Source organism: Malaya genurostris, chromosome 3 (assembly GCF_030247185.1).
Source record: "Malaya genurostris strain Urasoe2022 chromosome 3, Malgen_1.1, whole genome shotgun sequence".
NCBI classification, from domain to species: Eukaryota; Metazoa; Arthropoda; class Insecta; order Diptera; family Culicidae; genus Malaya; species Malaya genurostris.
The window spans coordinates 127,381,956-127,395,323 of NC_080572.1; the positions used below are offsets into that span (position 1 = coordinate 127,381,956).

The following is a 13,368-nucleotide window of genomic DNA, read 5'->3' on the forward strand; positions in this document are numbered from 1 at the left end:
GTTCGACTCCGACGATCGGATTGAGGCTTCCGAATCGTCGTCAATGTTTTCTTATACCGTTTGATAACGCGCCATACGGTATTTCTGGGCAATTTCAGCTGTTTAGCTAGCCTAGATGCAGACCACAATGGATTTTCCAAATAACTGTGCACAATTTTTTTTCCTTCTTTCGGCTTCCATGTTGATTGTTTACAAAGTACAGTCGATTTTCGGAATGTCAAAAATCATACGTGAAGCTGACAAAATTCCCGACACGTGGGCGCCAAGAGCTTCCAAATCCGTCCACCAGGAGCGCCACAATATGAGCAAAAGTTTGTTCCAATTCTGAATGAAGCAAGCTTTACCATTCGACTCAGCTCAAAGAGATCGGAAAATGTCTCTGTGTGTGTGTGTGTGTGTGTGTGTGTGTATGTATGTGTGTGTGTATGTGTGTGCACTTTTCGAAGATATTTGAACGCGCTCAATTTTCTCAGAGATGGCTCAACCGATTTTAACAAACTTGGGCTCGTTTGAAAGCTACTATCGGGCCATTGATCAAGTTCGAAGATCAAATGGCTGTGACTTTTGGTTCCGGAGATATGATTGTATAAGTGACGTAACCGACAAAAATCGTGCTATTTGAACGCGCTCAATTTTCTCAGAGATGGCTGAACCGATTTTAACAAACTTGGGCTCGTTTGAAAGCTACTATCGGGCCATTGATCAAGTTCGAAGATCAAATGGCTGTGACTTTTGGTTCCGGAGATATGATTGTATAAGTGACGTAACCGACAAAAAGCGTTGTATTTGAACGCGCTCAATTTTCTCAGAGATGGCTGATCCGATTTTAACAAACTTGGGCTCGTTTGAAAGCTACTGTCGGGCCGTTGATCAAGTTCGAAGATCAAATGGTTGTGACTTTTGGTTCCAGATATATGATGGTATAAGTGACGTAACCGACAAAACACGTTGATTTTTACCGCTCCTATATATATAAGGGTGCCAAAATTTTTGGGATCAACTCTATTTTCGTTAAGTTCTAGTGCCTAAAAGTTTAAGCACCTCGAAAAAAGCCTTCATGCAAAATTTGACCTAAATCGGACATGCTTAAGGGGTGCTGCCCGGTGGTAAAGGTTTGACAATTTTCGATCTTGAAAAAGCACCATAGGGGGGAGTACATGAAATTTTCGAAATCGAAAATTTTTTTTGATGCCGAAACTCTTAAAACTGCATGAAACATCGAAATTTGGTGTCCCCTCAAAAAAAATTTTTTTTGAAAAAATCAACTTTCTGGGAGTCCCAAAAAGTCGACTTTTTCAAAAAAAATTTTTTTCGAGATGACACTAAATCTCGACGTTTCATGCAATTCTAAGCCTTTTGTCATCAAAAAATTTTTTTCGATTTCGAAAATTTCAAGTACTCCCCCCTATGGTGATTTTTCAAGATATATGAAAATTCCACTAAGTGGACTAAGAAGGCTTTTTGCCTTTCTCTATAGAAAGGTATTAGAATTGCTGGAAAAACCGACTTTCGAACGGAGCCTCGGAGACCCATAGTGTTATATACCATTCGACTCAGCTCGACGAGATCGGAAAATGTCTGTGTGTGTGTGTGTGTGTGTGTGTGTGTGTGTGTGTGTGTGTGTGTGTGTGTGTGTGTGTGTGTGTGTGTGTGTGTGTGTGTGTGTGTGTGTGTGTGTGTGTGTGTATGTATGTGTGTGTGTGTGCGTGTGTGTATGTGTGTGCACTTTTCGAAGATATTTGAACGCGCTCAATTTTCTCAGAGATGGCTCAACCGATTTTAACAAACTTGGGCTCGTTTGAAAGCTACTGTCGGGCCATTGATCAAGTTCGAAGATAAAATGGCTGTGACTTTTGGTTCCGGAGATATGATTGTGATGGCATTATCACACCACTAGGTGGATTAAGAAGGGGTTTTTTTAATAAATTTTCTTGTTTATTTTTGTCTCTCCTTGATGGATTATACATTGCTATTGGATTATTGAGTTACTTCATTGATTGATCGAAAATCTATAGTTATTTGATATTTTGTTTTTGCATATTGATATTTTTTGTTGAAATTTTTGATTTTGAATTAATTAATAATAATTAATTTTATTGAGCGTAGAGAATTTTTTTAAAATGAGTTTGACATCCACTATAGAGCCATACCGTGAAGATACCTTTATCGGGGATTGGGCCGAGCGGTTATCTTTAACGTTCGAAACCAATGAGATGGCTGAAGCTAAACAAAAATTTTCTTGTTTTATCTTTACAATTTGTTGAAAAAAGATGTTGAATTCATATCAATTGCGAAAAAGCATTTCAATCCTTGATTTCAAAATAAAAAAAATAAAATAAATGAAATGAGGTTTCTCTAGACAAACCTTCGACAAAATGTCTCCAATAGCAACATTTCTTGGCTCTAAGTATGCTCTTGTACTAAAACCAGGATTTTTTTTTCAATTCTGAGGAGTCCCTCCTACTCGTTTTAAAAACGTCTTGAAAGCATTTTGTTTCGCGTGTTTAGCATATGAGCATTCTTTGTCCCACCAAGGGTTTGAAGGCCTTCTATTAGTCGTCGAACCGAGAAATCGTTTGGTTTGGGCTTGTTCTGCGGCCTCCAAAATCGAACAAACGAGGAAGACATATTCTTCCAGTAGGGGGAGTTCTTCCATTGAATTTAAGACACTTGAAATATTACTTTAGAATTTAATCCTGTCAATATGTTTTGTCAAATCATATGGAATATTAACTGAATAATAAATGCATTCGTTACTGCTAATTGAGACGATGATTGGTAAATGATCGCTACCATGTAAATCAGGAAGTATTTTCAAGGAGCAATCTGGTCGAACTGAAGTCGAGCTAAATCTGATGCACGTCCAAGCAGGAAGTTTCGGGATCCGTGTCATACTTTCCATATTTAACACCGTTATACTAAAAATCGTGGAGCAGGAAGGTCTTCGACCATTTCATTAAGCTATCGCTGTCCAACTTGTGTTCTTGGAGGAATAAAACCGAAGCTATACAAATGTCTTTTCATTTAATGTTTATTTAGTTTTGGCATGATGCTTCGACAATTCCACTGCAGGACAGTGATTGAATCATTTGCGGCGGATGATAAATTATCCATCAAATGATACAAACCCTGAGAGAATTGGCCATTGAGCTGATAACTGCTTCAAAAAAGTTCTAGTTATTGGAAGCAATGCCGTTATGAGAGTCTGCAAGGGTTCAGAAATATTGAATACTGCGAAAATCCATTCTAAAATTTCCGAAAACTTCAGTAATCCTGTTGGTGGCTATAAAACGGAGCCCACTGGGTTATTGTCTTATTTTGTGCTAATTCCTGGGTTTTGTGAACTTGCAAACCAGGAGGCACAGGTTTTGGTTTTAAGTTTTGCTTTTTAGATTTAACACGGGGATCTTTTTTTGAAGGTGTAATTTTAGGTTCCTTTTTTGGTAATAGACTATCCATTGTCTCTGTTGCTCACCCAACGATTTCCAATTAACAGTCTTCAGGTATCGTTTTCTGCTATCTCTGTTGCTCTGCCGTTGTGGTCACCACTGAACTTGGCGTATGCTGCCTGTACCTGGCCACAAGTACAGCGCTATTGCTCTTGGTGGCGATTAAATTTGATGCTTGCAGTGTAGCACCACGCGATGTATGTCGTCTCTTCCGATCCACCGCACCGTAGTTTGGTATCTGGTGGATCAGCACTGGGTTGACTTAACACCTCTGTGCCTTTGCACCCCTTCGTCTTCGCACCTTTATGCGATGGCACCTCTGTGACTCGATACTTCTATGCCTTCGCACCTCTGTGTCTCTACACCTCTGTGCATATGAAAGGGATGGCCTTCGTTGCTAGCTTTCCAGTTGGGAAACACCCCGAATATTGCCTTTGCAATTAGCACCGGCAGGTTTTCTACCTGCAGCTTAGTTTTATTTATTTATTGTAAAATCAACAGACACGATGTGGTCCTAATGATTAATTCTAATACTATGTAAGAATTTGGTCCTTGTTTTATGCCGTGAAAGATTGAAGTCGAACTCAGATGACACTCTGAATGACCGTTGTAAGCCGATAATCGCACCGTTTATCCCGTAGTTAGTGCGGCGTAAAGGAAGTCGAAGAAAAGCGTTGTTGCGGAGAGCTCGAGGACGAACATTGATTTTGACTTCACGGAGCAAAGTGGGGCAGTCGATCCTATCATTCAAAACATCTGCTATCATTAAAGCACGCGATAGCTCCCGTCTTACTTGCAGTGTGTCTAGACCGATTAGCAATGCGCGACTTTCATAGCTCGGTAGTTGATGAGGATTGGTCCAAGGTAAACGGCGAAGAGCGAATCGAACGAATCTACGTTGAATCGGGTCGATTCTATTAACGCCATTGAGGTAGTTAGGGTTCCAAACAGCTGAACAATATTCCAGAGTAGAGCGAACAGTATAGGGATTTCAAGCAGTAAACATCCGTAAAATGCTTAGCCATTCTCATCACGAATCCAAGGCAGCGAGAAGCTTTAGCCACAATGTAGTTGGTGTGTTGCTTGAATGTTAACTGCTCGTCAAGAAAAACGCCGAGGTCCTTGATGCACGTCGATCATGAATCGCTCAATAAAGTATTCGAATTTCAAAGGCACTTTTTTTTCTCGTAAACGTAATGATCGAGCATTTTTCTGGATTAACGGTCATGTGATTCAATTTGCACCAATCCGAAACGATTTGTCGCTGAAGAAACGTCGCGTCCTCTAAGGTGCGAATAACACGGTAGATCTTGAGGTCATCTGCAAAAGATATGCGCGGTCTTTCCAGAGAAAAATAACGTCGTTAAAGTAAAGCAAGAAGATCAAAGGGCCGAGATGGCTCCCCTGCGGAATTCCAGATGTAGCAACAAATTCTTCCGAAGCACAATCATCATTGTTGTGATCAATTGAGTTGTCTCGGAAGCAGCCATTAACTCAGTATAATCGAAACACAACCTCTCCGCTTGAATGCTTTTTATTGAATGATTTTTTCATATTTAGTTATACCAAAAAATAATTAAAACAGTCATGTGCTTTCAAAAGAAATCGGTCACGTGTAATCAAAACCCCCAAAAGACTAGAAAAAGACTTATGCTTTTCTTATATGCACTAATAATAATGAATATTTCCTATTTATACGTCGAGATATCCGAAAAGTATTTCATCCCTCATCCACCCTGGTTCTGTTTAAGTTTAGTCGCAACTATTAAATTAAATCCCCGCTTTCCACGATAATTATTATTTAATTCCTAGCTTTTATTCTGATAATTGAGGGTGCCATAAAAAAAAGAATAACAGGATAATAAATATTATATAAATAAATTAAACACAATAAATTGGTAATACAATATTACGTATTACACGCTTCCCACGTTAAGAATATCCACTCCGATTCTGCAATACGACGGATTTGTCATACAAACGAATCTACACTTTTGTTCGAGTTTGAATTTTGCATTCTTTATTTCGTTCGACTTGTATGATTCGATCAACTCTCGTTGCGGAACACTTGAAATTTCGAACACCAACCATCAAAGCTTCAAGACTACTTACACGCTCTATATTATTTATATTATTCATTTCTTAGTAAACGAAACCGTCACACTTGTATAAACAAATTAGAACGATTCTAAACCTAACAGAAGTAATACGTACGCAAGTCGATCGAGTAATGTTCGAAAATTTTACAACTCGAACGAACGATATTCGAGTTCGTACCCAACTCGAACGAAATGCAGAATGGACATTCAATCGGATTATTTCGAATCGATTGACGTAGAGAATAGAAGTGATAGAGTAGGTTGACAATCTAGACATCCGTAGTAAAGTACCAATCGTTACCTCTGATCTCCGCCCCGTAGCTTGCTAATACTGAAACGTGCCACTTGAGCCAGTTCTGATGGTACCGATGTAATTATCTCAAACAGTAACGATTTTCCTTTCGTTAGACTTTCAAGTCTGAGAAAAGTTCAACGTTGATTGGAACAATACATTGCCAATAGTTGATCTGATAGATTATCAGATGATTTAGTAAGTAGTAATGTGGAAACAATAAAACTTTTATTGTAATTGTATCATATACATAAAGACAAACAAAGGAAACTTTACAACTAACTACATCACTGGGAACAAAAGTATACGGAAGCTCTTCTGCTTTAAGCAACACTAATTCCAAAGCCCTTTAGAATCAACTTCTCCTCATCATCGATCTTTTCCAGAAACACCAGAAAATGTTCGTCTCGACTGAAACTTTGTACGAACTTCACCAAATAATCTTGCATATCACATTGGAAAATTGGATTTTGCATGAGCTCCTGCATCATTTGCTGGTCATCTTCGTCTTCCTCATCTAAGAACAAACAAAAACGAACTTCATTTTTTCATCATCATTGTACGTGTAAAACTAACCTTCATCACCCAACATCATGGCCACCAGATTGTTTCCTTTCGTATTATCTGTTGCGTTGCTTGATTCATCTGAATCATCCTCTTCTTCCAATGCTTCCTTAGCTTCTTTCAAATTAGATAACTCATTGACTAACAGCTTGAAGATTTTTAACAAAATTGGAACATCGACCCATTCTTGATTCATTTTTGAGACAGCCGAGCGAGTTCTTCTTCCTGGTTGAATATTGATAACAGGTTCTTTGATCATAACAGAATTCAATCTTTCATCTTTGGTCGTGACACCATATTCAAAAAGCTTACAGAGAGCCATTGTACTGACTTTACGTTCGTACGATCCATAAAACATGTGTTGTCTACTTAGCCAATTGACAAACACGAATGTCATTGCAGGTTCGCCAGTTGGACCAGGAACAGTACTCAAAAAGTTTAACACAGCATCCATTTGTACGAGAATAAGATGAGCGAATATCATAACTAGACTCATAATCACATTGAGTGACTCGACTAGTTGCATTTTACTGATAACGGCTTTTAGTAACAAATCTACGTTCTCGCCCAGTAGATTTCCAACTTTGGTAATAATTGTGATGACCAGTCGTCCAATAAATGCGGCAGTGGATTCAGTGTTCATTGGGTTCAATAACATTGTTGTGATCTCCATTATATAATTTAATCCCTCGCCATTTTTGTATCCGCAGATTTGTTCTGGATCAACCGTCAAAAACGCTCGCAGACATTCTCCTCCAGATTGCATTACCGAATGATCTTCAGTTCGGAGAATACAATGTACTGCGGCTGGAAACGCATTTTCAACTATGTTAGAACTAAGTGGTCCACGGGAATATTTTACAACGGTGCTCAGGATATCCAAAGCTATGTCCTGCATTGTGGATGTTTGCTCGCCTTCTGAATTAAGTATGCTGACAAGAGTCGGAATAATTTTTTCTTGTAAAGGAACCAGACAAAACGGATTTTGTGAAAGAATTTTTAGAATATCCTGAACTAGTTCCAATATAAAACGATCGTCGTGATATTTCAGAAACATGGCTATGATAAGCGATACCACTTTGTTGGATAATGTTGCTGTGACTTCTGTGTCGTACTATAATCAAAACAAGCTACTGTTCTAATGAAAATAATAAAAAAAACATAGATACTTACAGCGATTATAGCAGTTAACGTTTCCAACAAAAGTCCCTGAACAGTGTTTTGGGATTGACTAAACAAAGGCATAAGACTTTCCAAAAAATGCTCTAATTTGGTAATTAGATAAGATTTTCGCTCATCATTACAGTCTCGAAGGTTGGAGCAAAATCCGTAAATTGCTCTGAAAATGAAATATTGTTATTAGTACTACTGATGTGACTTATACTACGATAAAAATTTTAACCTGGACTAATTGAAAACCACATTAAAACTATGTTAACTTTATATTCACAGTGAAACATGGATTCTTGAACCCTATTGCAAGCAAAATGCTTACTTTCGACTCGGAGGGAGGTGGTGGAAAAACACGGAAGTCATCCTCTAACCGGAACCACTGGACCGACCCAGGCATCCTACCGTTCGAACCGTTCACGGGTTTTGGGGACGTCGGTCCGGGGAAACTTCCATCGTCGGATAACTTTTCCGTAGGTGTAGGCTAGATCTATCATCGGGGATTAGCCGCGTAGTTCGCGACGTAGACCAGTCCTGGGTCGTCGAGGCGCCGGACCGACCTCGACATCCACCTGGTCGATTCCCTGGAGCGATGCGAGCGGCTCATGGTGAGCTAAACGACCCAAAAGTAGGAGAGAACGATGCAGACGTCCATTGCAATGAATAAGGCCGGGAAGGGTGCTTTGAGCATCGATAGCCTAACGGTACTCCCGAGGAGGTAGCGTTGGAGATCCAAGGTGTTTTAGTGGGCAGTTCCAGTGGAAAGTCAAACACTCTGTGCGTAAACGCAATTCACCTTGTAAAAAAAAGACCTTTGCGCAGTTCGTCGAGCTAAATCGACTGGTATTTGACATTCGACTATCCGAACATTTTTTAATAAAGTTTGAGCGAATTATATATCTATTTTTTATATTTATAAAAAGGGTAAAAACCAATTCACGAGACTAACCCTTTCAACTCTACTGGTCCTGAAAAACAAAGCGGTGTTGATAATAGCAGGTCGCCACTGCACCAATGAAGGGAAATCTGTATGAGCTTGATATCAATAATCAGCTGCTGCGAACATTTATAAGATGATCGTAATAAACTTTGGCACCTTTGATTCGAATATCTGGTTCAAAGTGTTAATTTCAACCCTGGAACACTTCGGTTTTGTTATTTCTGAGCTCAAGACAAATGTTATCGGGATCCTTTCAATGCGTCACGTTAGAACAAAGCGATTTTTGGAACATGTGTGGCCCGATTGCTCCCTCTGTCTGGGATGACACAAGATACTTCGTGCCATTTATCGATGACAATACACAATTTGCGATGATTTTTGTCATGAAGCAGAAATCGGAGGTCTCCGAAAAAATTCTAGAATACGACCTCTAAGTTTTGTGCACGGTCCTTTCTTTAAACGTGTTTCACCAGCTGTGCTCAGTATGTAAGGCCTAGGTTTATATAGCAGTCCCGGATGAGACATTCCATGCACATACTGCAGTACTGATTGCCTGAGAAGGTATGTATGCTCTCATTTAGTTATCAGACGCATCGCTGTACACATATCGTGCCACCACCAACGTATTGCGTAACGCCAGCTTCAACGCTGTCGAGGAATTTAGTAGACTTTTAAGCTCATCATTGGTTTCCTTCGGTTCTCTTCATAATCAATCGGCATCGGTAAATTGTGATATGAATCGCTAATATGGATCTTCTTGAGGCAAGTGGCAGTTTGGGCTGGACGACATGGCGTGGGTAAGCGGTATGTGCACTGTTTGTTTCATCTGCATTCCACACTGCTTGTTTCATCGCAGTTAATTCACGTCTGAACGTGCGTTAGTTTTCTGAGTAGCACTGCTTTGGATGCATCTACCATCAACCCCATTGGTTATGGTGTGTCTGTGTTATGTGTAATTTGCCAGTGCTTGCAAATATTGAATTAAAGCTTTTCAGCTTCTTTTTACTGATGTAGCTTACGGTTCTTTTTATCTGGAAATTAATAGCACAGCTCTTGCTGTATATCCATGGCACACTGGATGAACCTCTTGTAGAAATTAATGATTGCATCAAATTTGCGTAGCAGATATTAAAAAATGGAAATATTGATGAAAATAACTACTTGGGAAACAGTTTAAAAGCTGAATAGAATATTTACCAGCTCGAACAATTACTTTGGATAATGTAAAGCAATTCATAGGACGAGCTTTCGAAGAATATTGTAAAACACATGGTATTTGCTTTAACCATTCTGCACCTTATTGACCCCAAGAAAATGGTCTTGTAGAACGTCAGAATCGTTCATTGCTAAATCCTTGATGAGTAACACTTTGGGAAGAAACTGGAAGGAAGATTTGAATGATTATTTAGTATTGTCTTATACAACTCCTCATTCTTCAACAGGAAAAACTTCAACAGAATTATGTTTTAGAAGAACCATGTGCTCCAAACTTCCATGTGTTGAAGACATCGAGATTTTTCCACCAACTACAGAAACCGGTGATACTGTTTTGATGCAACATTTGAAACCATCAAATAAGCTACAACAAAGATTTGATCGAAATAGATACACGGTAATAAACAGAACGGGTAAAAAAGTCACAATCCAAGATTCAGAAACAGGTCAACAGTATGATGCAATATGATAGCCGATAAGAAATAATGTAAATTAGTAGGATTTGATAGAATAAGTACTGGAGATTGTCAGAAAAAATATGACTGAGAAGTGAAGAAGGCGGTTTTTGTCATGTCTTCGTCTTCCACCGGAATTTGATGACATGCTGTAGTGAATACAGCATGTTTGATGGCATGGGTAGTGAATGCGCATTTTCCCTGAAAATCGTTCAATAGGTCGTGAATGCGAGGGACAGAATAACGAACTAGTCCTAGTCCCCCACTAATCTCCATGTCCATTTTTTTGGAAACGCAATACAAGGTGTTTGCCTAACAGCTGTTAGATAATCCGAAAAAGCCCAGATCCATCATTACCTGGAACTCAGATTTTGCCGCATCCACCTTGTCCGGTGCCATTCATCGACACTTTGTTTAGATCTCCGTATTGCCACTAGACATTCGATGCACAAGCTCATGTTTCAGTAGATTTTTCTATCGTTCCATCGTTGATAGCGAGAATTGCTTTTTCATTCGGAGACATTCTTTGCAGGAAACAACATTTTCATTAGATCGTCCGTGACGTTCCATTCGGTAACAATCTACTTCATATTTCTAAGTAGATGGGTCGGTCGTATATCACCTAAATCGCATGTTCTATGCAGGCATTCCAGCAGTCTCTGTGCCAAGATTTAAATGCAGTGTATTAGCCTTGTTTTGATCGCTTTGTATTTGTTTTCATTATGAGGGTTTGTGATGAAGTTCGTTTCATGGCATATAACGAGTTGATCGATTTTCGCACTAGTGTGGTAAACCTTGCTATGACCGGGATAATTGGCAAAGGCGAACTTCGCTTCAGCTTGGGTAAACCACATCGTGTTTCCAAAAATCCAGTAGTTTTATTGTCACTCTCGCAGCGAGTTAAAGCAGACAGTTTTGCAAAAAGATCAATTTTAGAAACTACTTTTACTTGGAAATAACTGACCTGATAAAATCATTTATAGAAATAGGTGTCTAGTAATCATTGGCAATAATCCTACCAACACTTTCAAAATCCAGCGTATTTAATTGACACTTCTAAATAATTACCTTGCTGCAGTAATTCTCAAAACGATCGGTTTCTCCAATGACATACTACTGATAGTTACGTTAACCACTTGTTGTAATATTTGTTGATTATAGATGTTACAGTCACAGTAACGACTGATAATCCACAAGCATCGTCCCAAAAGATATGGCGATACCTGTTTAAAAAAAAATGGGAAAATGTTAATATGATGGTGGTTGCTAATTAACTTTCTACATTTCAAGCTTACTTTAGTACTTTTAGCAAGCTAGTTCAATTAAAAAGATTAAAATTTTATTGTCAATTTTGTAATTTGTAATTTTTTTGTATTTAAGATTTGCATACCTGATATTCCATAATACTTTTTACGAGATTCAAATATTGAGTCAGATCAAATTTAGACTCGTTCTCTGTAATCAGTTCTTTGAAAGAACCTACAGCCAGCATGGACGCTTCGTATATTTTCCACCAGTACGGATGACCTGCATTCCTATCAGCATCAGCAACCGTTATATGTTTCCCCAGTGCCTCTGAAAAGCAAGGCAATAATTTTTGTTCATATTCCTGGCCAATGATTAACAGAACATCGTGTGCAGTTGTTCGAATAGAAAAATCAACTCCTTGTTCATCCTCATCTTCAACAAATTTTTCCGGGTCGTCGTGCCAACTTTGTGCTTGTTCTTCGGTCATTTGCATGTATAGAATAACAATGTAAATCAAATCGGTCAGAACGTTTGTGATAGCGCCTTTGTATTTTCTCATTTCTATGATTGTATGCAAAAATTCAAAAATTTGTAAAATCATTGAAATGAAATCTTCGTTTTCATCGCCTATAGAAGAGAATTATAATTTTCAGTAGATTTTGACAGTTGTTTTCTTCATGTTGAGTACCTTCAGTATTACTAGTAAACGGCGTTTCCTCTGTTTCGTTTACGATTACCTTGATATAAATATCAGCCATTTGAGTCAAAAGCTGCCAAATTGGAGGCAAAATCGCGGACAGATATTGACTTGCAAACTTAGGCATGTCAGAAATCATATACTTGAGAACTGGAATTCATCACAGGACAATTAAATTTACCATCAAGCTCACACAAAAAAACTCACCTTTAACAATTTCTGTTTTAAGTTCGAAGCTACTGTGCGGTCCATTTGGTACAGTAAGTCCTTCAATCATTTTATGCGTAAAGGTGGGAAGAGTTGGGTTCAAAATAATTGTTTGATCCTGCTTGGATTCAACATGCGTGTTAATGCTACGCAACAATGAGTTAAGGATTTTGATGGCATAGCTTCGAGTAGAAACACTATAAACAGCCTGAGCTTCGAATATTCTGTAAACTTCGGAAAGTATCATTGGCCCAACGTCTATAATTTGCTTGTCCAAATCCAATGTAAACTCGACAAGTACCTTCATAGCACCGTGTACTGAGTTTTCATTTCCGCTCAGACATTTAACAATTATATCAAAAAGCTCTTGCCAATCATTCGGCCAATCGTATGATGCAATGTTTGATATTGAATAGGCCACCACACTGCGAATCTAACATTTTATATAGAAATGTTAACATATTACCAACATTTAATGCTATAATCCCCTACCTTACTATTTGGATCATACAGTCCCTGAGGAAGTATAGTTTTTATAGCCGTTTTTGCTTCGGGATTTACCATCAAATTGCCATCAACCGAATTTTCACATTCTTCGACTGACCAACAGTCTTCGACATATTGTTTTAGCATGACTGATGCAAGTTGTCGGAAAGACAAATCCAAATTTTGATTAATAGTGATTTCTGCAAGATATATACCGTAACCTGCAAATGCAAGGTAGCAATGCATACTTTGACCGGTTTCATAAAAAAAACAGACACAAACCTTCCGTGAATTTCAGCTGAGCCAACCTTTCTTCTGCTTGTCTCCTTATTTCTCCATCTGGATTGAGGATTTTTTGCAGTTCTTCAAACATTGCTTGTTTGATTAAATCTGCATTTTCAGCCATTCTTTGACTCTTAGTGCAGTGGTTTTACAACCCGACGAAACAAAAGTTGTAGTAAATCAGTGTTTTTGTATGACTTTCTAAATAACACGAGTGCGCGGGCTAATTCTACATGACATATTTTCTAATAAGCATTTAAGAAT

The 13,368-nt window shown here is 38.6% G+C and overlaps 1 protein-coding gene across 2 annotated transcripts; it reads right to left on the bottom strand.

Annotated features, from left to right (window-relative positions):
- Positions 1-6,046: 6,046 nt before the first annotated feature.
- Positions 6,047-13,368, bottom strand: LOC131436142 (importin-9). Of its 2 annotated transcripts, XM_058604660.1 has the most exons (10): positions 13,105-13,368; positions 12,829-13,043; positions 12,337-12,769; positions 12,121-12,279; positions 11,575-12,059; positions 11,480-11,497; positions 11,253-11,407; positions 7,578-7,743; positions 6,417-7,518; positions 6,047-6,357 (listed from the first exon to the last, which is right to left on the bottom strand). In XM_058604660.1, the coding sequence occupies exons 1-10, from the start codon at positions 13,226-13,228 to the stop codon at positions 6,164-6,166; spliced, it is 3,051 nt and encodes a 1,016-aa protein (XP_058460643.1). In that variant the 5' UTR covers positions 13,229-13,368; the 3' UTR covers positions 6,047-6,163. The 2 variants fall into 2 exon arrangements, with proteins under 2 accessions (XP_058460643.1, XP_058460644.1); XM_058604661.1 differs by lacking the exon at positions 11,480-11,497.

Excerpts from the sequence above, each read along its gene's own strand:
- LOC131436142 (XM_058604660.1), bottom strand. The coding sequence starts at position 13,228 with ATGGCTGAAAATGCAGATTTAATCAAACAAGCAATGTTTGAAGAACTG. Across the intron at positions 12,770-12,828 it reads TGTATGATCCAAATAGTAAG|ATTCGCAGTGTGGTGGCCTA; the intron begins GTAGGGGATTAT and ends ATAAAATGTTAG. Across the intron at positions 7,519-7,577 it reads CGTTAACTGCTATAATCGCT|TACGACACAGAAGTCACAGC; the intron begins GTAAGTATCTAT and ends TTTTGATTATAG.